Below are 25,482 nucleotides of genomic sequence, written 5' to 3' on the forward strand. Positions count from 1 at the left end.
GATACATGGTGACTGAAGAGACAGAATTTCTATTTGGCATGATGCCAGATGTAGAAAAAAATATAAGTTGATGCAGCTGAATAAGGACAATCCTGTACCATTGAAATACAGTATTAGTGATGTGCTGCTTGAGACAGTCACATCAGTGAAATATCTGGGCATAACACTGCAAAGCAATATGAAATGGAATGAGCAGTTAAGACCAGTAGTAAGGAAAGCGAATGGTAGACTTCAGTTCATTGGGAGGATTCTAGGTCAGTGTAGCTCACCTCTAAAGGAGACCACATTAAGACACTTGGGTGACTCATTCTTGAGTACAGCTAGAGTGTTTTGGATTCCCACCAGGTCAGATTAAAATAAGACATTGAAGGAATTCAGAGATGTGGAGCTAGAGTTATTATCGGTAGATTTGATCAACATGCAAGTATTACGAAGATGCTTCATGAACTCAAATGAAAACGTCTGTAGGAAAGACGACTTTTTTGCAAAACACTATTCAGAAAATTTATGGAACTGGCATTTGCGGTTGAGTGCAGAATGATTTTACTGATGCCTTCTTACATTTCTCATAAGGACCACAAAAAACAAGATAAGAGAAGTTTGACTTGTGCAATGAGGTACAGTCAGTCATTTTCCTCTGCTCCATTTTTGAGCAGGACGAGAAAGATTGAGTTGTTGTGGTACCAAGGAACCTCAACCATACACCATTTGGTGGCTTGTGGCATATGTATGTGAATGTAAATAGAAATTTATATGTTACAGGAAAAAGGAAGATTCCTGTATAATTAGCAGCTCTCTCTCCCTTATACTAGTGGTTGCATCAGTTTGTGGTCATGAGGTACTTTCTCAGTGTACTAAATGTTTTCCATGCCTTGTGTAATTTATTTCATGTTATTAGAGCCAACTGACTACAGCAGATGCTTTGATACTTTTTAGACTTTTAATTTGTCTTACAATTTCTCCATTTGGTCTTTGCGAATAGAGTGATTTTCGAGGGAATTTATTGTGGAAATCTCTGTGGACTCATGGAAATTTAGAAGTTTCTTAGACTATAGATCATTTTAGAGAATTCTCTGCAGTTCTCATGGTGTAATTACCAGTCGTCCATTTTCAACAGTATGAAATGGATGGTTTGCTACTCACCACATAGAGGAGTCACAGAGTTGCTCCCCCTGCGGGTTCGGGGGTCAGAATAGGCCCGCAGTATTCCTGCCTGTCGTAAGAGGCGACTAAAAGGAGTCTCACATGTTTCGGCCTTATGTGATGGTCCCCTCTCGGGTTTGACCTCCATCTTTCTAAATCATTCCGAAGAGCGAGCCAATTGGGGAAGGGCGCCTTACGTGGTGCACTGTATCCGTCGTGCAATTAGACCTTTAGCCGGCTTTCTCGTCGTTGCAATGACGTCCGGCTCGTTTTCGATCTCTTGGGCGAGGATGCGTCCCTGGGTGCGATTACCACACTGCACTCTGCAGTGTTTCTTTTAACTGCGACGACGACCTTGGACATTTTTGCACCTAAGATCCAGCACGGTAGCCAGTCCGTTGTGGTGGGGCCGCCATGTACCCTCTTGGTTGTAGCCCCCTGACGACACAGGGATCACTCTACTGATGCCTGCGCCGTTAACTCCCTACGTATGCCAAGGAGTAGATGCCTATCCTACTGGGGTATCGGGACTCCCGGCAACGGCCATCCTGCCAGGTGGCCTTTGCTGTGGCTGGGTGGCGCCCGTGGGGAGGGCCCTTGGTCGGAGTAGGTGGCATCAGGGCGGATGACCCGCAATGAAGCATGGTACATCATCTCTCGCTGGCGGCCAGCCGCCAGCAGTCTCTAAGCGTTCTCGGGCTCAATTTAATGCTCAGAAGTACGATCCGAAAACATTCCCCTCCCTGGCCACGCCGTGGGAGGAGCGTAAGTCTCAGGATGGAGGTAACAGTTATTCGCCCCGATTCTTAGTTTGCACGAGAGCTGATGGGGAGTCTTTTCTCTCCACAAAGCCTCAGTTCTTCGTCGAGCATTTAGAGGACAAGTTTGGGGAGGTGGAGGGCTTGTCTAAAATGCGCTCTGGGTCAGTACTGATACAAACGGCATCCTCCGCCCAGTCACGCAGGTTACTTGCTTGTGGCAAGTTGGGGGATGTTAACGTTACTATTACACCACATAAGAGTTTAAATATGGTCCAGGGTGTTATTTTCCTTAGGGACCTCCTTTTGCAGTCTGATGACGAGCTGCGCGCCAACTTAGAACGTAGAGGTGTTCATTTCGTCCGGCACGTCCATCGGGGTCAGAGGGACAATCAGGTTGCTACCGGTGCCTTCATCTTGGCCTTCGAAGGTGATACGTTATCGGAAAAGGTCAAGGTGGTGGTCTACTGACGTGACGTCAAGCCCTGTATCCCTCCCCCGATGCGGTGCTTCAAGTGCTGGAAGTTCGGCCATATGTCTTCCCGCTGCACTTCCAGCCTCACATGTCGTGATTGTGGACGCCCATCTCATCCCAATACTCCATGTGCCCCGCCTCCCATCTGCGTCAACTGCGGGGAGCACCATTCACCTTGCTCGCCAGACTGCAGAGTGTTCCAGAAAGAGCGCAAAATCATGGAATATAAGACCCTGGACCGGCTGACTTATACTGAGGCCAAAAGGAAATACGACCGCTTACATCCAGTGAGAATGACATCTTCCTACGCTGCTGCTACAACACCTGTGCTCACCCCATCAGTTTCGCGATTTCCGGCCGGATCGACGAGTGGTACAACTCCTCCTTCCCCCTTGCCAGTGGGGGGCTCTACCCACCGGGTTGCTCCTGTGCCACCTCCCTCGGGACAACACCATCCCCCCCATCGGGGACGTCGGTCCCTGCTTCTAAGCCGGCGAAGTGTCCAACTTCTTCGGCTTCCCACGCTCGCAAGGGGTCCCTTGGGTCCCTCCCTTCCCAGGTTTCCACCAGCGGGAAGGCTGACGACCAACAGTGGCATAAGTGCCCACAATCAGCTGGTCGACGGGCTTCACGATCCTCCTCAGTCCCGGAGACTGAATCGGTGAAGCCCTCCCCGCCAGTTAAACCCAAGGAGCAGCGTGAGAAATCAAAGAAGAAGAGCACTAAGCCCAAGGAACTCGCGGTGGCAGCCACCCCGCCGCCACCTTCCAGCTCTGCGTCTGAGGACGAAGTGGAGATTCTGGCGTCCGCTGAGGACCTCGATCTCGCCAGTCCCTCAGACGCCATGAATAGCACTAGCGCAGGTGCTCCATCGGAGGCAGCAGGTGACCCAGTGGCGTAATCTGCCTTCCCTGTCCCGTCACGCCTTTCCCAGCCATGGACAACACCATCCTCCAGTGGAACTGCTGCGGTTTCTTCCACCATCTAGCTGAGCTCCGCCTTCATCCTTTCCTTTGCATTGCTCTGCAGGAAACTTGGTTTCCAGCAATGCGAACCCCCGCCCTCTGTGGCTATCGGGGTTATTTTAAGAACCGGGCAGCTTATGAAAGGGTGTCTGGTGGCGTCTGCATATATGTCCTTAACTCTCTTCACAGCGAGTTTGTACCTCTACAAACAGCTTTAGAGGCTGTTCGGGTGTGGACGCCACAGGCTATTAACGTCTGCAGTATTTACCTTCCACCGGATGGTGCTGTCGCGCAGCATGTCCTGGCTGCTCTGATCGCCCAACTGCCGCCACCTTTCTTGTTGCTGGGCGATTTCAATGCCCACAACCCTCTATGGGGTGGGACTGTCCCCGATGACCGCGGTCGTGCCGTGGAGCATTTGTTGGCTCAGCTCGACCTTAGCCTCTTGAACACCGGTGCTCCCACGCATTTCAGTGTAGCCCATGGCTCGTTCTCGGCCATCGATCTCTCTCTTTGCAGCCCCGGACTTGTCCCATCCCTACACTGGAGAGTGCATCCTGACCTGTGTGGTAGTGACCATTTTCCCATCTATTTGTCACTGCCCCAGTGTCATTCTTCTGGGCGCCTGCCCCGCTGGGCCCTCCACAGGGCTGACTGGCCGGCTTTTACTTCCGCGGCAACCATTGAGTCTACCCCACAGGGTGACATTGACGAGGTGGTCCGTGTGTTAACCACGTCAATCATTTCGGCGGCCGAAGCTGCCATCCCCCGCTCTTCTGGGCTCCCTCGGAGGAAGGCTGTACCCTGGTGGTCGCCGGAGATTGCTGAGGCTATTCGCGACCGTAGGCAGGCCCTCCAGCGTCATAGGCGGCACCCGTCTCTCGAGACCCTCATCACCTTTCAGAGGCTCCGTGCCTTCGCCCGTCGTCTTATTACACGGCGTAAGCAGGAGTGCTGGGAGCAGTATGTCTCCTCCTTGGGCTCCCGTGTCTCCCCCTCGCTCGTGTGGTCCCGGATACGGCGGATTTATGGACACCGGACCCCTACGGGTGTCCCTGGGATCTCTTTGGACGGCGCTGTCTGCACGGACGCTGCCGCCATTGCTGAACACCTTGCTGCACACTTCGCTAAGAGCTCTGCGACTGCAACTTATCCCCCTGCCTTTCGCTCTCTCAAGGAGCGTGCCGAGCAGACGCTGTTATCGTTCCGCACGCGTCGTTCTGAAAAATACAATGCTCCTTTCAGCGAGAGGGAATTCCTCGCTGCCCTCGCCGATTGCCCTGATACAGCACCAGGCCCGGACTGCATCCACGCACAGATGCTGAAGCATATCTCCAGGGACTGCCAGAGACACATCCTCACCATCTTTAACCGCATCTGGAGTGAGGGCGTGTTCCCGTCGCAATGGCGAGAGGGTCTTATTGTCCCCATCTTGAAGCCCGGTGCGGACCCACTGGCGGTGGACAGCTATCGTCGCATTACCCTCACCAACGTTTTGAGCAAATTGCTCGAACATATGGTGGGGCGGCGTTTGTGTTGGGTCCTTGAGTCGCGCGGTCTCCTCGCTCCATCCCAGGGTGGCTTCCGCCGGGGCCGGTCTGCAGCGGACAATTTGGTGCGGCTGGAATCTGCTGTCCGTACGGCCTTTGCCCGACGTCAGCATCTCGTTGCTGTATTTTTCGATCTGCGGAAGGCGTATGACACCACCATGGAGGCTTCACATCCTCGCCACGTTGCATGAGTGGGGTCTTCGTGGTCGGCTCCCGGCTTTTCTTAAACGCTTTTTATTGCGCCGCTCTTTCCAGGTGCAAGTCGGTGCCACCTCTAGTTCATCTTATATACAGGAAAATGGGGTCACGCAGGGCTCGGTGTTGAGCGTCTCCTTATTTCTAGTGGGCATTAATGGTCTGGCTGCAGCAGTGGGGTCGTCGGTGTCTCCTTCTTTGTATGCCGACGACTTCTGCATCTCATTTAGCTCCACGACTACAGGAGTCGCCGAACGCAGGCTGCAAGTCGCCGTTCGCAAGGCAGCATCATGGGCTCTGACTCATGGTTTTCAGTTCTCTGCTGCCAAGACTCGAGTTATGCACTTCTGCAGGCGTCGGACGGTCCACCCTCATCCTGAACTTTACCTCGACGGCCACCTGCTTGAAGTGGTGGACACTTGCCGCTTCTTGGGGCTTGTGTTTGATGCCCGGCTCACATGGGTTCCTCATGTTATTCAGCTGAAGCAAAAATGCTGGCGGCACCTCAACGCCCTCCGCTGCCTTAGCCACACGTCTTGGGGTGCAGATCGCTGCACGCTGCTGCGATTGTACAGAGCCCTTGTGCAGTCCCGGCTTGATTATGGGAGCCTGGCCTATGGGTCTGCTTCACCCTCAGTGTTGAAGTTGTTAGACCCCATACACCACTGTGGGGTTCGGCTTGCAACTGGCGCTTTTCGTACCAGCCCCGTGGATAGTCTACTGGTGGAGGCCGGGGTTCCCCCGCTGCGGATTCTCCGCCATCGACTGCTCGCCGACTATGCTGTCCGCGTGCATTGCTCGCCAGGCCGTCCCAATCATCGCCTGCTTTTCCCTGCCATGGTCCTCCATCTGCCCGAACGGCGACCTAGGTCTGGGCTTTCCGTAGCTGTCCGCATCCGGTCCCTGCTGTCGGAACTGGGGTCATTCCCTCTTCTGCCTCCCTTCCGGGTCCGTGCACCTATGCCTCCCTGGTGTTTGTCCCGGCCGTCCGTCCGTCTGGACTTGGCACAGGGACCCAAGGACTCGGTTCCGCCTGTGGCCCTCCATCGCCGTTTTCTTGCGCTCCTCGCCTCATTTTCGGACTGTGAGACTGTCTACACTGATGGTTTCCTGGTTGATGGTCGCACTGCCTACGCTTTTGCTCACGCTCCCCATGTTGAGCAGCACTCCTTGCCGGCTGGCTGCAGTATTTTTACTGCAGAGCTGGTGGCCATATTGCGCGCTCTTGAGCATATGCATTTCTGCTCAGGTAGGTCCATCGTCATCTGCAGTGACTCCCTGAGCAGCCTTCAGGCCATCGACCGCTACTATCCCTCTTCTCCTCTGGTGTCCTCTATTCAGGAGTCTGTTTCCGCCATTGCCCGTTCTGGTCGTTCGGTGGTCTTGGTTTGGACGCCAGGTCATGTTGGCATCCCGGGGAACGAACATGTTGACAGGCTGGCCAAAGGGGCGCTCGACGCCCCAGCTTTGGCGATCGGCCTCACGGCTCCCGATCAGCAGCTGGTGTTGCGCCGTAAGGTGCTTGGGATGTGGTCTGCTGAGTGGCGAGGCATGACAGTGCCTAATAAACTGCGGGCTGTCAAGGAGACGACCGATGTGTGGCGCTCCTCCCTGCGGTCTTCTCGCAGGGACTCTGTTATCCTGTGTCGGCTCCGCATCGGCCATACATACCTGACGCACGGCCATCTTTTGCGTCGGGAGGATCCCCCCGTGTCGGTGTGGGTCCCGGCTGACGGTCGCCCTCATCTTGTGAGAGTGTCCCCGACTGCGCCCCCTCCGGCAGTCTTTTAATCTTCCGGGCACTTTGCCTTTGGTTTTATGTGACAATGCCTCCATGGCTGACGACGTTTTAAATTTTATGCATGGTAGTCCTTTTTATGATTCCATTTAGAGTGGTCCTGCACCTTTCCCTTTGTGTGTATCTTGTCCTCGAGTCTCTCATATTTGGTTGCAGATTTTAGTGTGTAGTCGGTTGGTTGACTCTTTCCCTTTTTTGTTGTCGTGGTCAGTCAACCAGTCTCCGGTCGTCTTCTTTTGTTCTGTTTCTTTTTGTCTGGTGTCTTCGGGTCTGTAGTTTTCGTTACCGCATTTGTGTTCTTTTAGGGCCTGGGGGGGGGGGGGGAGTCTCCTTCCCCTTGGGGTTTTACCTGCTTCGTGCATTTATGTCTCGCCTGTTTTTGGACTGGGGGACTGATGACCTTAGCTGTTTAGTCCCCCTTAAACACACCAACAACCACCACCACCACCACAGAGTTGCAGACAGGCATAATGAAAAAGACTGCTAAATGTGGAGCTTTTGGACAAGAAAGGTCCTTCTTCACGCGCACACACACACACACACACACACACACACACACACACACACACACACACACACAAAAGAAAGCACAACTTACATGTACACATGACCTACTGATGTAGCCATACGTGAGGTGGGGTAAACATTGAAGAAGGTGGCTTGTTGGCTGAGGACGACGAAGCGAAGTGGATGATGATGATGATGATGATGATGATCTGGAGGAATGTGGGCTGCCTGTTCTCATGAAGATGCCATCTTTGACCTGAACCAAGTGAGTGGTTTGGCAGTATGGGTGGTTAGCAAGCTTTCTTCCAGGTGGCCCATGATGAACAGGTTGGCATAAGGTGTAACTGTCTGCGTGCTGTAACAAAGATTTGTTTGTAGGTGATACCTTCAAAGGAGAAGTAATTGTGAGTGATAATATAGGCTAGTTGCTAATGGTGACAGAGGAGGTGGTTATAGGTTTGGATGCAGTCGGACTTTGGAAAAGATAGTGTTAAATAGCTGCAAGGCCATGACTGTTGGAAGTGTTAGTGTAGAGGGAAATGGCATCAACAGCGACGAGCAGGGCACTAGAACTGTGGAGGAAATGGTTGGTGTCTCCTATTTTATAGGATACCTTATAGGTAATAGGCTGAAGGTATTGGTCCATGAGCGCAGAGATTCTCTCTGTGGGGTCTCAGTACCATCCACAAAGGGTGTCCATGGTGAAGGCTTTCTGGGCTTTAGGAAACGTGGAGAGTGGTAGGGATGAGGAGAGAGATAGACTTAGGGGAGAGGTTCTGCGATGGACATCAGGATTTGATGAGGAACAAGAGACCCTGCTGCATTTCAGGAATCAGATCACTGTGTCAGGATTTGCAGGTTGTCATATCTGACAGCTGGTGGAGTCCCTCTGCCAGGTAATATCTTTGTTTAATAACCACAGTCGTGTAGCATTTGAAGACAGATAGGATTATAAAATTGGGATCAGTTTTTAGTGGTATTTTGTGGATGTAAGGTTGTTTCCATGTTAAGGGATTTGGGGAATGATGGTGAGGCAGGGTTCGAGGTTAGGAAATTCTTGAAAGTTAATGGGATGGTTTGAGGGCATCACATTAGGATGGAAGAGTCAACTGAGTCCTGCATGGTTCAGTATTAATTATGGATTGAGCCCAATTGATAAGGTTGGTAGCGAAAAATTGTTTCCATTGTAGAGTCCAGGAGATAAGCCCAGCATGATTGAATTTCTTCATCTACATCTGCACTTTAACCTCATTTACAAATCCCTTTTTGATCCCTTTACTGCATGTTCAGTGTATGGATTGAATGACATATTAGGGATAGGCTACAATGTTGTCTCACTCCCATCTCATTTACAGCCTTGTTTTCATGCCCTTTAACTGTTAGAACTGCAGTGTGGTTTCTGTATAAGCTGTAGATAATCTTCCACTCTCTGTACACCAGACCTGATCATTTCAAAGTGGATGTTACATACGAACTCCCATATATTTTGGGTAATAACAACAAAGGTTTGAAATGGCTGTTAGAAGTTTTTGTTTCTGGGAGAGGGTGGTTAGTATGGTTTGCATTGTTGCCACAAGTCATATTGTAGAATTGTATTCATAACTATTTATATTTTTTAGTAGCTTTGTGTGCTTCTCCTTCAGTATGTAATTTCCTGCTTTACCACAACCGTGTTATTTTTAAATATGAAAGAAAATATTCATAGACATAATTTTAAGTCCTCAGCAGTGGCTGTTTTTTTCTGAATATCCTACCCAGTGCTGTGTATTGTAGATTCTTCCCTGTCTTTTTTGAGAGAATATGTTGGTGTACACAATACGGGAGTTTGTTTTGAGATGATGGGAAGAGAAGTATGTAAAAAAAAAAGGGAGAATTTCCATTACTTTCTCAGAAACTTCACAGTAAGCAACATATGGATGAACACAGAAAGCTTCAGTTTTAGTGAGGGTGCTATTTTCTGTTATGTATATAGGATACATATTGTCTTCTTCTCCAGATGAGGTTCCGAGAATCTTCCTTGCTTAAGTAGCTGTAAAGAACGTAAACTTATGAACAGTAAAAGTGAAAAGACATGAGTGTCACAGCATTTCACAACACTTAATGTTGCCAGTGTGTAATCCAATCCTGTCTAGTCTGAATGAAATTAATACACCACCACTTTTTATCGCAATAAGTACAGCACTGTGTTAGTGGTGTTAATGTTCGAAGCATTATTTATGATCAGACGGACATAAGAAGGTTGTCCAATGCTGCGTATGTGTTACTGCACATATTTACAAAAAAAGGAGTATCTAATGAAATGATAAACCATTCTACTTTATATGCTTCCTGTCTCTTTAATTTTTTAAACCTTATTGCCAAAGTACATGACATTAAAAAATGAATATATCCTGTGTCTCATTTGTGGTGGTGGTGGTGGTGGTGGTGGTGGTGGTGGTGGCAAGTACGCTGCAGAGCAAGGTTTAATGTAAGCAAGAAAGTCAAATCCAATAGTTCTTAAATATTGATTATTAGGCATAAAGACATGTTTCCTGTTTTTTCTCTATCACATAGCATGTTCCCAAGTTCCTTCATTATAATTCTTGCTTTAATCACTTTCAGACACCACCTCTTGCTAATTTTTTTCATGAACATTTCGATTATCTGGCAAGTCAAGATGATTCGTTCAAGAGCTGTCCTCAGCCATGCAGTGGGCTTAGATTTATTTGGTGTTTGCATCTGTGCACATGTCAACATAACACTTCAAAAACTCCAGGATGGAAAACAAATTTTCATGTGGGAAGGATTTCTAGTAAACATTCCTGAAGTCTAATTTGGGTGTTGCGTAATAATCTCTGATGGGGCGGGTGATAGGAGGAGGGGGAAACAGCTGTGGGTGAGAAGAGATAGTGCCACTGTTTAGCGCACAGGTGCATGCAGCCCAGTTGGGTGGCATATTTGTGGAAAGATAGGATATTGTATCTTTACACTATTCTATGTTTCAAGAAATGTCTGCCACCTGTATTGCATGTACCTGTATGAAATATTGATAACATTAGCAAAGAGGACAGACGGAGAATCCAGAGTGAGATAACAGTAAAGGAAGTTACATATGGGGAGAAATCAACAGGCATGAAAAAGCTTCAGACATATTGTATGAAATGTTAAAAGATCATTACTGTTCACAAAATAAAATCTGGTGCATAGTGTCAGTGATTCCATGAAACTGTTCATGAATGACACTGTGCTTGTAGGAATGTAACTGACCTCAAAATTATAGCAGATACACAGAGAATTGTTGCTTCTTGCAGAAGCTCCCAGTTGATTATCAGATTAAATGAATATTTAATGCATTGTATGTTAATAGACAGGAAGAGCCATTATTATATCACACAACTGATAGTCAGTAATTGGAAATGGACCCAAGCTCATAATATCTATGCGTATGGTGCAGTTTTAAAATAGGAACGGTCGCTCAAAACTGATTACAGCAAAAGCAGGTGTCAGACAGATTCATCAGAAGAATCATAATGAAATGTAATTCTTTCATGGAGGACATAGCTTACAAACCCTGTGTTGAGACGAACTCTTGGGTATTGCTCATCACTCTGGGACCATTGATGTAGGTTTAATAGATGACAGAAAGAAGATCCAAAGAAGATCGTTTATTACAGTGTGTCTGTCATGCTTTGTTTAGCAATTATAAGTGTGTCATGGGACACTCACCCAAACCCAATAGCAGAGGCTACGAGAGCCATTGTGCATCGTGCAGAGACTCTTTGTAATAGTCCTGAGAACACACTTCAAAGAAACATCAAGCAGTCTTTGTCTCGAATGTGCCTTGAAAAAATTACGTTAATGGGACGATCTGAGAAATTCAGACTTGTGCAGAGGCTTTTTTGGCAGTTACTCTTACCACCCACCATTTACGCATGGAACGTTTAATGTGAGGAGAAATGATAATGGTTTATAATGTACCTTTCACCATTCACCAAGGGGTGTCTTGCTTAGTATAGATGTAGATTGTTATGGTTGCTGTGAAGTAGAAAATTACTAAGGGATGTATTATTCTGATATGAGGATAAGAGGGTGCAATGGAGTGGGAAGAGAAATGGCAGTAGAGTCAGTTAGAGGAAAGTGAGTCTGTGTGGTCATTAATGCTTGGAGTTTATTAGTGTTAAGTTTCCAGACAGAGCGCCTGTCACTGCTTTGTCCTCTTCTTTTTCCTCTTACTGTGTGACTTCAGCCAAGAGCCTTAAATACCTACTAATTCACACCTTTCCGCTTATATGTTGCATGTCATTGCTTTGTGTTTGAATATTTCATGCATTAGCTTCCTAAAGTATGTATTTGTGTCATGTTTGTGTTCCTTTTATCCAGACACGAAATGCATGATAACCTGCCTGATGCTTTTATTCTTAACATTGCTCTGGCAGATCTGTGAGCTATGAGTCATCAATTACTTGCTTCATGAAAATGAAATGAACAACTTTTTATCCTGGCGAGAGTGGTGTTTTAAACAGCAGCATTGGTTTGTGTCAGTGTGCAGGGATCAGTGCTGAGGTAAGATGTTAATTCGTTGAAATTCTCCATTTTTAACATAAGACAAGCACATAGCAGTTGAATTTCTAGTCTTTAAAAGATCCTAGAAATTGATAGTTACACTGTAAACTAATTTTGAACCATTATGTTTACATACAAGGCATTGCAATATGTGGGGCATTGACAGGAACTTGTAGTAGATAGAACACAGTACAAGGTTATGCAGAATAGTTCACATTGTTCACATGGTATACAGCCATCTAAGGTACTGAACCTTCATAAACTTGCATTTTATTCTGTGATCCTTGAGGCATCCAGTCAGAAAATTGGCACAGAAATCTTTTGCAACACTGACCATGGAAGAAAACTGAAATACAAATTATATCAGTATTTAAATATAGTGTTCATACATGCAAGCTGATACATATTACTGAATTATTCATAGTTCACTAAATTTTATTGTTAAACTTGCAGATTTTTAATGATTAGAAAATATTTTTGCATTTTGGTTCATTTGGGGATTTAATGTCTTTGACTAGTGCCATTATGATGACTTTTGTTCCTATATAAAGCTGTATTTGAAAATTGCTATGCCTTGGGTCTATGAACCCCGAGTATCTATAGCATTTCCTGCGAATGGGGGAAACAATATATTGGACAGACGCAGCATTGCATAACACAATGCAGGTCTGAACATGTGAGAAGCGTTTGCCTCGGACAGAAAGAAAAATCCATGGTAGCGAAGCACAGCCTCCTCAGTGAAGAACACACGTTTCCATTTGAAGAAACCAAGATACTGTGTAGAGCAAAAGGTTTCTGGGACTCGTATTAAAGGGGTAGTAGAGATACGGGTCAGTAATAACCCAGTCAGTTGGGATAGTGGATTCCAACTCAGCATCACGTGGAACACAAAATTATCAAGAAGAAGGCAAGGGCGCACCGATGGAGACAGGTTGGTGGCAGCGATAGGTTGGTGGCGGCGGATGGAGTAAACAGGCCACATAGACGAGACACCAGGACCCGGCACCCGCGACCCCAACCCCCTTCCCCAACCACATGCTTCTGTGCTGATTCCACTCGCGCCTGATTTGCCCTAACAGCACCGAGCATGCGGAGAAGCCCGTGGTCCAGCAGCTATAAAGACCTGGATGAAACATGAACCCAACACTTTGCCTGAAGATGGCAAGTAAGGAACTTACAGTAACATTTCTGGAGAACAACGCATTGACTCAGCTGTCAACCCAAGAAGATTTTGTCATAAACAAACATTTTGATCTCTATGGAGTAAGACTCATTGCTAAAGGAAGTCATATTTTGTACCTTTGTGGAAACAGTGAGACTTCGCGTCATGTGGGTTACACAAATGTTATGTAATATCACACTAATTTCGAACAGTGTGCCACTGGTACCTCTGGTGCATACACCGGACTGCTTGAGCAGGAAGTTTGATATGTTCTCCCCTAACTGCAGTGGAGGGCACAGATCCTTATTTCTAGGAAGTTCATGGGTGACCAGAATTTCACGGGCTCCAGGAGGTTCTGACATGCAGTTGCTGTTCCAGGGAAGTTCACAGAGCCGTGTTTTTTCTGAGGGTACTTGGGTATGGAATAGAGAAGCAACATTCATTGTGAGAAGATAGTCATGTTTGTGAATCAGTTAATGCTGTATTGAAACAGTGATAGCATTGGAGTGGAAAAGATAAAATGCACTAAGTACATACCTGAGCAAAAAGATAGGGAAGAGTGATTTGTTGGGCCACTGTTCCCTGCAGAATAAAATAGATTAACTACATAGATGATTAACACATGAACCTACAATTCAGTTCAAAAGTATGATTCCCCCCAGGGGGTCCACAACTCTTTCGTGGATACGTGCGTGGCGAGCACGGGGCCCCGAGCCATTGCAGCCTTCTTTCTCTCCCGGGCTGCATTTCCTTTCCCTTCCCCTCCTTTCCCCTCCATACCCCTTTCCCCTCGCCCTCTCCTCTCCCTCTATTGGTGTCCTTGCTTATGTTGGCCCCCGCTATCCTCCTGGTTCTGTTGGTTTTACGCTCTGGCTTTGTTGCGTAATCATCTCCTCCTTTTGGCATTCCTTGGTCCCCCTCTGGGGTTTGACCTCCATTCCAAAATTTCTCTTCCGTAGTGTGAGCCATTTGGGGAAGAGCACCTTACCTAGTGTCTCCGATGTGTGCCCTCCTAGTATATTCCACCTTTTCTTCTACGTCGTTGTCTGATGCTAGGGTGCATAGCCAGCACGGTAGCCAGCCCGTGTGGTGGGGTCGCTATGTACCCTTTTGGTTGAGCCCCCTGAACACACAGGGATCACACTTCTGATACCTGAGCTGTGACCTCCTCATGCATGCCTTGGAGTGGTTGCTCGTCATCCTGGAGCATCGGAACTCCCGGCAATGGCCGCCGTGCCAGACGGCCCTTGCTGTGGCTGGGTGGCGCCCGTGAGGAGAGCCCCTGATCGGAGTGGGTGGTATCAGGGCGGACGCTATGCAGATGAAACGCATAAGGGTCCAAACCTCTGGCCGCTCTTCTGCGGCCGTCTCTCTGCGTGGTACTGATTCCTCAAGTGCTGCTTCTCTTGCCCCTTCGGCCTTCCCTTCCGTGGCTACCCCCTGGGAGGAGGGTCAGGCCCGTCGTCTAGGGGCAAAACCTTTCCCCCGTTATCTAGTTTGCACCAGGACTGATGGAGATACTTTCACCAGTGTCAAACCTTTATTCTTTGTGGAACACATTGAAGACAAGTTCGGCGAAGTGGACTCCCTGAGCAAGATGCGGTCGGGTTCGTTACTGATAAAAACTGCTTCGGCTGCCCAATCTGCGGCCCTTCGTGCCTGTACCCATCTTGGCACAATTCCCGTGTCCATTACCCCTCACCAGTCTCTAAATATGGTACAAGGTGTGATTTTTCACAGAGACCTCATCCTTCAAACTGATGAGGAACTTCGGGACAATCTCGGACGGCGGGGTGTTCACTTTGTTCGGCGTGTTCAGAAGGGTCCTAAAGATAATCGTATTGATACTGGTGCCTTTATCCTGGCCTTTGAAGGGGATACCCTTCCTGAGAAAGTTAAGATTATGGTCTATCGCTGTGATGTGAAGCCGTACATCCCACCTCCTATGCGGTGTTTTAAGTGCTTGCGTTTTGGCCACATGTCTTCTCGCTGTACCCAGGACCCTCTCTGTGGTGACTGTGGACGTCCACTCCATGAGGGGAGTCCCTGTGTTCCCCCTCCTGTATGTGTAAATTGTCATGGTAGTCATTCTCCACGTTCAGCAGATTGCCCAGTCTATAAGAAAGAAAAAAAGATACAGGAGTATAAGTCTCTTGATCGTTTAAGCTACACAGAGGCCCGTAAGAAATATGCACGATTGCACCCTGTGTCCATGACATCTAGTTACGCCTTGGTTACATCTTCATCCCTTCCTCCCCCTTCCTTACCCCCGTCCCGGACCCCTCTCCTTCCCCCCTCCCCTGCGGCTCCCACACCTTCTCCTCTGGGCGCCGCTCCCCCTCCCCAGCCGGAGAAGTGTCCCACTCCTTCGGCGTCTGCCGGTCAAGGGCGCCTCTCCCGGGATGCCCCTTCCCGGCACCTTCCAGGTCAAAGGTCTGCTGCAGCGCGGCGACCGCGAGAGCCGCGGTCTATCGGCCCCCAGGTCGCCCGGTCTCTTTCTGTTCCTGATCTTGCTGCAGCTGGCTCCATTATGCCACACAGCCCTCCTCGATCTCAGCCTGAAAAGAAGAAGAAACATAAGTCCCGGGACAAAGAGCCTCTGGTGTCACCGGAGGTCCCTTCCCCGGCTTCGCAACCGGATTCTGACCTGTCGTTTATGGATGTCGCCCCCTCCTTGTCGGTGACGGGTGGGGACCCGGCGGTATGACTGGATTTAGCGTGTTCAGCCCTCATTTAAACCATCGTTCTGTGGTTCTCCAATGGAATTGTAATGGCTACTATCGTCACCTTCCGGAATTGAAATCCCTTCTTTCGTCCTACTCAGCAGCTTGTGTGGTTCTCCAGGAATCTCATTTTACTGATGCTCACTCACCGACCCTCCGTGGGTTCCGTGTTTTCTGTCGAAATCGGGTCGGACCCTTGCGGGCTTCTGGTGGCGTTTGTACTTTGGTCCGTACAGACATTGCTAGCACGTGGATTCCTCTCCAAACTACATTGGAAGCAGTTGCTGTTAGGGTCCACTTAGACTCTGCAGTCACAGTATGCAATCTTTATCTCCCTCCTGACAGGACTCTTACACCTGCTGCCTTAACCACCCTTCTTCAGCAACTTCCTCCTCCCTTCCTCCTCCTTGGGGATTTTAATGCTCATCATCCTTTGTGGGGCAGTGCCTTTCCATCTAGACGAGGTCTTCTTATCGACCAATTTATTGCAGACCACGACCTGTGCCTTCTTAATGATGGCTCCCCTACTCATTTCAGTGCTGGTCATGGTACCTTTTCTGCCATTGATCTTTCTCTTTCTTCTCCCTCTCTCCTCCCTTCATTACACTGGTCGCCACACGACGACCTTTGTGATAGTGACCATTTCCCGTTGATTATCACGCTCCCTTCCCGCTCCCCGATGGAGAGGTTACCTCGTTGGTCTTTCCACCGCGCCGATTGGCCTCTATATACTGCACAGGTCGAGTTTTCTCCCTCTTTGTCGGGTTGTATTGATGACGTCCTACGTGACGTGTCTGACGCGATTGTTCGCGCTGCTAACCTTGCTGTCCCGCGCTCATCTGGACAATTTCGTCGTCGGCAAGTCCCGTGGTGGAGTACGGCCATTGCCATTGCCATCCGTGATCGCCGTCGAGCTTTGCAACACTTTAAGAGGCACCCATCTGTAGCCAGCCTTTCTACCTTTAAGCGCCTTCGCGCTAAAGCCCGTTATTTAATCAAACAGAGCAAGCGGATATGTTGGGAACGATTCGTTTCTTCCCTTGGTTCCACTGTCCCTCTGTCACGGGTATGGGCTACACTTCGCTCTCTCCAAGGTTGCCATCGGCAGTCCACCCTCCCAGGCCTTCACCTCCCAGATGGCATTTGTACGGACCCATTAGTTCTTGCAGAACATCTTGCGACCCATTTTGCAGTGGCATCAGCGTCGGCCTCCTATCCAGCTGCTTTCCTTCATCAAAAACAGCAGGCTGAAGCTGTCCCCTTATGTTTCACCACTTGTGAGTCAGAATCTTACAACGAACCTTTCACTGAATGGGAATTTCTTTCTGCTCTATCTGCTTCTCATGATACGGCTCCTGGCCCAGATTCCATTCATAACCAGCTGCTTCAACATCTCAGTGCTCCACAACGGCACCATCTTCTTCGGGTGTTTAACCGTATCTGGCTCCAGGGTGACTTCCCTTCTCAGTGGAGGGATAGCATTGTGGTTCCTGTCCTTAAGCCTGGTCAGAATCCCCTATCTGTTGACAGCTATCGGCCAATTAGTTTGACCAATGTTGGTTGTAAGTTACTTGAACGGCTGGTAGCCCGTCGGCTCACTTGGGTCCTCGAATCTCGGGATCTCTTGTCCCCTTACCAGTGTGGCTTTCGAGAGGGACGATCTCCAATCGATCAGTTGCTTCGCTTGGAATCCGCAGTTCGGCAGGCTTTTTCCCAGCGCCGCCATTTGGTTGCAGTGTTTTTTGACCTTCGCAAGGCCTATGACACGGCCTGGCGCCATCACATCTTACTAACCCTTCATCAGTGGGGTCTTCGGGGCCCACTCCCGATTTTTATCCGCCAGTTCCTGATCCATCGGTCATTCAGAGTTCGAGTTGGTACTGCTTTCAGTTCTCCATGGACCCAGGAGACGGGCATCCCACAGGGTTCTGTCTTGAGTGTCCTTCTTTTCCTCATTGCTATCGATGGACTTGTGGCCTCTGTCGGTCCCTTGGTCGCCCCTGCCCTGTATGTGGATGATTTCTGCATTTGGGTTAGTTCCTCCTCGATGCCATCTGCAGAACGGCAGCTCCAGGTGGCTATACGGCGTGCCTCTGCATGGACCCTCTCCCACGGGTTTCAATTCTCTCCTTTAAAATCGCGGGTGGTCCACTTCTGTCGCCGTACTACGGTCCACCCTGATCCAGAGCTCTATCTCGCTGCACAAAGATTGCCTGTGGTTCCACAGTTTCGTTTCCTAGGTCTTCTTTTCGACAACAAGCTCACTTGGCTGCCCCATATCAGACTCCTGAAGGTAGGATGTTTCCGTAAACTCAATGTCCTTCGCTTCCTTGCCCACTCCTCCTGGGGTGCGGACCGTTCCCTCCTCCTCCGTCTTTATCATGCTCTAGTTGTCACGTTTGGACTATGGTTGTCAAGTTTATGGTTCAGCTGCTCCTTCCACGCTGCACGTGCTGGATCCAGTCCACCATCGTGGTATCCGTTTGGCCACCGGTGCCTTCCCTACTAGCCCTGTTGATAGTCTCCTGGTTGAAGCTGGGATCCCCCCCCTTTCTGTTCGGCGGTCCCAGCTTCTGGTGTCTTATGCCCTTACTATCCGTTCTTCTCCCGCTCATCCTTCCTATTCTATTCTATTCCCAGACCATGGACGTCGCCCGCCTGACTCCCGCCCTCGGGCGGGTTTACCGGTTGGGCTGCGCCTTGCGTCTCTTACCCGTGATTTTCGGCTTCCTTCTTTGTCCTGTCTTCCTCGCTCCCTCCCCTCCACCCCTCCTTGGTTAGTTCCTCGGCCTCGAATTCGGATGGATCTCCGCCGCGGTCCGAAAGATTCCATCCCCCCGGTGGTGTTCCGTTCCTTTTTCCGCCAAATTTTATGGGAGTTTCGGGATGCTGTTGTTTTTTACACTGATGGCTCTAAATCTGCTGATCATGTTGGGTATGCCTTCACGTCCTTCGTTGGAACGGAAAATCATCTACTGCCACCCTCATGTGGGGTGTTTACTGCGGAATTGATGGCAATTTCCCGGGCCCTTACCTTTATTAAACAATCCCAACACAACCGCGTTTTGTTATGTACGGACTCGATGAGTGGCCTTCTTGCTATTGACCGGTGTTTTTCGCGCCATCCCTTGGTCTCTGCCATCCATGACCATCTCGCTGATCTTCACCGTGCTGCTTGTTCCATTGACTTCTTATGGGTCCCGGGCCATGTGGGTATCCCGGGTAATGAGCTCGCTGATCGTTTGGCTGGGGGAGCAGTTACTTACCCCCCGTTTTCTGTAACCCCTCCTGCAGCGGATTTACGGCTTCACATCAAATCCCACTTTGCACAGTCATGGGCCAATTCTTGGGAGGCTACTCCACTGTCTAATAAACTTCGTGCCATTAAGGTGAATACAGGCCCATGGCGTTCTTCCTTTCACCTCTCCCACAAGGACTCGACCACACTGTGTCGTCTCCGCATTGGCCATACCAGGCTGACCCATGGTTTCCTTTTGCGTGATGAGCCACCCCCGCTATGTGGTTGTGGAGCCTTCCAGTCAGTGGCCCACATTTTGGTTGAATGCCCCCTTCTTTTGGCTCTGCGTGCTAAGTACAGACTCCCCCACACTTTACCTTTGATGTTGGCTGACGATTCCCGGATGGTCTCTCTGGTTCTAGGTTTCCTCCGGGAGAGTGGTTTTTATTCTCAGTTTTAAAGTTTTTAATCTCCCTCTGGTGTTGGGGCAGGGCGGTGAGTGTTTGGGTGTCTCCCACTGTAGGCAGTGTTCAGAGATTCCCGATTCACCTCCCTGACTGGAATCCTCTTTTCTTTCCCTTTTACTCTGTTTTTACCCCTTCTTTTTAAGGCTTGGTTAGTTTTTCTATTCCCATACGTACTTTCTGCATTATAGCAGTTGTACCTTTTAAGTCACAGGTGGTCTTGCCTATGCTGTTTCAGCATAGTGTTGGGTTCGTTCTCTTGCCAACTTCCCTCATTTGTTTTTACTAATGACAACGTGACTGCCCTTTTACGTTTCCCCTTTATCCGTTTTATTTTTCTGACTATACTGAGATGTCCCGTTAGCAGAATGGAGTCTATTTGAAACAAGGGACTGATGACCTTGCTGTTTGGTCCCTTTAACCTCAAACAACCAACCAACCAAAAGTATGATTATTACTGGTTGTAATATTTATTATCAGGAATTAATAATAAGATGTGTTAACATCACAATCAAGGAAGGGAACAGTGACCACAGTGCTACAAACTACAAACAGAGAATTGTAGGATGAAAGAAAATAGCTGAGTTTGTCATACCTTAATATTGTTTGCAAAGGGTTGGATATGCTGTAATGCTGCAGCTTCAGAGGTCCAGATTTCTTTTAAGATTGACAGAATATTGTGTTTATTTAAGTATTTTCTATAATTTTTATTGTTATATATAAAACAATAAGTTAAATCATGGTAGTGCCTTCAGTTGCCTCAGTTTTCTCCTAGTGCCCTCAGATCTCTGAAAATAATAATAGATGTTTTGCAGAACTGTCTTAGATAGTATAGACATTGTAATGAATTATCACAGCACAGTGATTCCCATCTGCTTTAACCTGCAGAGCCTAACGAGCACAACTACTACTGTCCTCAATACAAAAATATTAAACTATGGTATGTCATGATGATGATATGATATGATGTGATGATGACACAACACCACCCAGTCATCTCGAGGCAGATGAAAATCCCAGACCCTGCCCGGAATCTAACCCGGGACCCCGTGCTCGGGAAGCAAGAACGCTACCACGAGACCACAAGCTCCGGATGGGATACGTCATTATCTCAACATGCCTTAGTATCCTTTTTTTTCTGGCATATGGGATATGTCATATGCCAGGAAAATAATGAAGGATACTAAGCATGTTGAGATAAAAAAAAAGACACAGTTGATGAAGTTGCCAACAAAGCACGTAACAAGGCACTGTGATTTGGTGAACTGACCCCCACCATGGTATCATGCAAAATGAAGAAGAATGGTCTATTGATCCTGCAGCCCTTTGAATAGAGATGAAAAGGAATTAGATATTAGCTGCCTGTGGGCATTGATTTAAATCAATGGGGAAAGTTGAAAATTTGTGCCGGGTTGGGATCCAAACCAGAGTCTCCTGCTTACTAGGCAGATGCACTGGCCACTACACTGTCCGGACACGGGTCATCACAACTGCATGGACTATCCTAGCATGCTGTCCATCAGATCCAAATTATACACACACTACCGATGTAGTGACCCTCGCCCAATATCATCAGCAGACATGTCTGAAAGAATAGACATCACATATATAACTAAGGTGAGGCTGACCAATGATTCTTCAGTGCAGATGTACACCGAACTCGAACTCTTCTGGGAATCGGCGAAATGCCATGAGTAGTGTAGACAATGGGTAATTGATCTGATAGGAGGCGTGCTAGGGTAATTCATGCAGTTGTGATGACTACTGTGCTTGGATGGTGTAATGGTCAGCACATTTGCCTAGTAAGCAGAAGACCGTGGTTCAAATCCTGAGCCAACACAAATTTTCAACTTCCTCCATTGATTTAAATCTATGCCCACTGCTAGCTTAAGTCTTTAACTCCTTTGTGATTTAAGAAGAATAGTGTTAAAGTAGGAAAAGAATTGTTGTGAAGCATAGAACAAAATACTGCAGTAATTCATATCGGCAGCTCTGTTGGGGGTGAACCTCTTGGCAGCCCCATCAGCAGAAGGAACGAAGCCACACTTGCTGTACTAAAAATAGGACATTATCCTTTAGTATAGTTTACCTTCCAATGAGAAGGCCAGTCAACTCATGTAGTTTGTGAAGTGCCTCAGTTGGTATAGTGTATTGTAACAAGGTGTATTTTACTTGATGAGAGCTGTGGAATTGCAATGTTTGTTGTCAGTACATCTGCTTGTTTTCATACTTTTTTGGCCAGGCTGCCCTAAGGTGGTGGGAATTAGTACTACAATGAAAGGGCTTTCTGTGTCACAATTATTAAGGCCCCATGAAACTGAGTGTTTCTGGTAAATGTAGTTTACGTTATTATTATTATTATTACTATTAGTATCACCACCGCCCTTTTTGATGAGTCATTACAAAACTTTTGACAAAAGACGTGAAATGAAAGCCATAGTTAAGAAGGGGGTGAAGCAAGGTTGCAGCCTATGCTCAATATACTTAGAGCAGACAGTAAAGGAAACCAAGGAGAAATTTGGAGAAGATATAAAATCTTTTAGGTCTGCCGATGCAGTTACAGACAGTAAAGGACTTCGAAGAGCAGTTGAACAGAATGGTTAGTTTCTTGAAAAGTGGTTATAAAGTGAGCATTGACAAAAGTAAAAGTAGGCTAATGAAATGTAGTTGGATGAAGTGAGGAGGCAATGCCGAGGAATTGGATTAGAAAATGAGAAACTAAAAGTAGTAGAAGAGTTCAGCTATTTGGGCAGCAAAATAAAGACTGGCTATATCAAGGAAAACATATCTGAAATGAGGAAATTGTTAACATGGAATATAAAGTGTTTCAACATTTGTCCGAAGAGTAACCTTAATGGAAGTATAATTTAGATGACTAAAACAGTTCAGATGAGAAGAGAATTGAAACTTTTGAAATGTGATGCCATACAAGAATGGTGAAGATTAGATGGGTACCTCGAATAACAAATGATTGGTACTGAAATGAATTGGGGGGGGGGGGGGGAAGTAATTTATGTCACATCTTTATGAAAAGAAGGGATCAGTTGATATGATGATTTCTGAGGTATGAAAAAACTGCCAATTTGGAAATGGAAGGAAGTGTGAAGGATAAAAATTGTGGGAGGAGACCAAAGCAGCAGATTTAAATTGAAGTAAGTTGCAGTAGCTATGCGGAGATGAGGTGGTAAGAATTGTTTAGTTTTGCATATTATCTAGATCCGCGAAACATACAGTAATGAAACTTCGGATGATTTATCATCACACAAATTACATTGTTGTAATAATCCTTCTTTTACTGTCTTTCTTCAAATTTTATGTGTGTTTCTATTTTTCAGGACTGTACAATGACACACTAGAGGACTGTAGCCCATTTGATGATGATGTGTTCATGTTATTGGATGCATTTCTCAGACGACTGCCTCAGCCTGTGTGCCTAATTTCACACAATGGTTTTAGGTTTGACTTCCCAGTACTTCAGACTGAACTATACAGATTGGGAAAGGTGATACATTTTTTTTTCTGTTTATGATATTGATAAACGCCTAATAGTCATAAATTTGATGATGCCAATAAATTATTGATAAGTATGACCCATGTCCAAATTTAAAAAAAAAGTTACAATAATATATGAATGTGGAATAACTCATGGTATATATTAACCCCTGTAGTGCCATGTATTTTGCAAACTGTCTGGTGCAGAGTGGTACAAAAATGTTTTGACAAAATGTTAAAAGTACAAGGTCAAATTTTTTAAATTTTATTTTAATTTTTTACTGTGGAGAACAGCTTTGTCTACAATAAAAAGCAAAGTAAAATTTATAAAAGAATGCCCTCAGAGCAAAGAGGTAAAGTGTGGTGTTTTTTTTTTTTTTTTTTTTTTTTTTTTTTTTTTTTTTTTTTTTTTTTTTTTTTTAAGGAATAAAACTGAAATCTGTTACTTCAGCTCATATTGAGATATGGTTTACTGTTTACCTGCTCAAAAATTCTTTATTGCTTTCACAAATTGCATACCATATTCAATCATAGTGTATCATACTGAAAAGTATTATCAGCTGTAATGACTAATTAAAAATGCACACTGCAGTAGTAGAGTTTTTCTCATTAAACATTCTAAATTGCAGAAATAAATATCGTATTCATTGTCTCGCAGATATTACCCAACAAATATGACATAAAATCTCTTTCCACTACAAAATCTCTTAAATTATCAAATGTTGCTTATAGAAGTAGCACTTCTTACGTGATAATAGACAAATGGCATTATAATTATGTCGTGTTTGACATCAAAAGTGTTAACAGAAAGAAGTGTCTAATTCCTTTGCGTGTATTAAGAAGCAGCTAAATTGTTCAGGTGAGATTTTAGTTAAGTATTTAGCAGTAGGAATGTCCTTTTTGTGAGTTGAAATGCTATTATCCCAAGTACTTCAGTTTATTGTAACAGAATGCATGCTGCTGGTTAGAATGTGCTTTTAATAGTTGAAACAAAAGAAGGCAACTTCGAGAAAGTTTCACTTTTCTACATTCAGAAGTGTTTAGAGGGCATTGCTGGAATTTTAAAATCAAGTGATTCCTCAGTTGTACATTGTTCATTAGAACTTTTAATTCTCAACAAGTAAAGAACCTGCAGAAAGTTAAATGCATAAAGGAATCTGCAATCGAAATGAAGCTACACATAATCTTCAGCTACAGCAGATGTGTTGTTGCTCGGAGACCTGATAGCTATTTCCAAAGAGGAACTGAAAGCTGAAGGCTGAGTGGATCCAAGAAGGCACTGTTGACATACAAAATATAATGGAAAAGGGTGGATGCTGATATGGTCAAATCACTTATTTAAAGTTACTCTCAACAGCACAAAACTTCCAGAGTGTGTCAAGGCAGGTTTCCTTCACTTAAACATGCAGCCTTATGTCCCCAACCCAGTACACTGTTTTAATGTAAGCACTTTGGACACACTACTCTTGGGTGTAAGGGGAAGCCACTTTTGGCAAGTGTGTTAAGGCTACGCATGAGAGTCAGTTGTTCATCTCCTCTGAAGTATGTAAATTGCGAGGGAGATCATCCTATCTGGAGTAGGACAGCAGTGCCTATCTTGAAGAATGAAGAGACAGGGGCTAAAAACAACTAGGTTTTTCCCATATAGTGAGGCCAAAAAAATTCTATAAAGGTGTTTAGCCTCCCACCTTCACTACATCTTTCCTTCAGCTCTTAAAAAAAAGCCTCTTGTGACAGCCAATGCCTCTACACAAACAGAGGTTGCTAGTGGTAACTGACACCTGCATTTGTCTGTGCAATTGTAAAGTTGGAGTTATTTCAGAGCCCATACAGATCTGGAGAAAATACTGCAAATATTGGTTTGAAAAGCTTTACTTTCAAAATAAATTTCCTTTTGTGCAAGATCAATTAAGTGACATGTAAGAATGTACAATTAATTTCTTAAATCATCGAGCATTTGACTCTTGTTTACATCGTAACATTTTGAGGACTGGCCACTTACAAGAATTTAGAGTCCAGAAGACCAGACGTTTATCATTGTTTTAAATTTTACTGGTGCATTTGTGTGATGCATCTTAGTGTAACACACACAAGAAAAAGACCAATATTAAACGTGAAAGCTTAGCTTTTCTTGTAGCTACATTATGTATATTAATTTAAACCATTAACTTTTCCTATTTGTGTGTTCGTGCTACCTAACAGTGAAGTTGCTGTTGGGTGACTACATCACATGTCTTATACTCTGAATAGCAGCAGGCAAGATCACACAACATGAGCTATAATTGGCTTACAAAAGGGCATCACAGTCTTGATTTCAATGCTTTGGAAACTAAAGTACTGTGTTTGGAGGAATTCGAATTTACACTTACATAATTACAAAAAATATGCAGTGTATCGTTATATGAAAATATGCAGCATACATGTTCCTGCACATCATCAAAGATCTTTCAAAGACCTCGTTTTCTTAAGT

At 46.3% G+C, this 25,482-nt stretch overlaps 1 protein-coding gene across 10 annotated transcripts in view; it reads left to right on the forward strand.

Moving 5' to 3' along the window:
- LOC126481093 (uncharacterized) overlaps positions 1-25,482 on the forward strand; it is an 801,677-nt gene that overhangs the window by 189,401 nt on the left and 586,794 nt on the right. For 3 of the 10 annotated variants that reach the window (XM_050104608.1, XM_050104603.1, XM_050104611.1), the window contains exon 2: positions 22,856-23,022. The exons of the other annotated variants lie outside the window; for them this stretch is intronic. In XM_050104608.1, coding sequence (XP_049960565.1) covers positions 22,856-23,022 — 167 coding nt within the window. The remainder of the gene's footprint in view (positions 1-22,855; positions 23,023-25,482) is intronic. 10 annotated transcript variants of the gene reach the window in all.

Source organism: Schistocerca serialis, chromosome 5 (genome assembly GCF_023864345.2).
Source record: "Schistocerca serialis cubense isolate TAMUIC-IGC-003099 chromosome 5, iqSchSeri2.2, whole genome shotgun sequence".
Classification (NCBI taxonomy): domain Eukaryota; kingdom Metazoa; phylum Arthropoda; class Insecta; order Orthoptera; family Acrididae; genus Schistocerca; species Schistocerca serialis.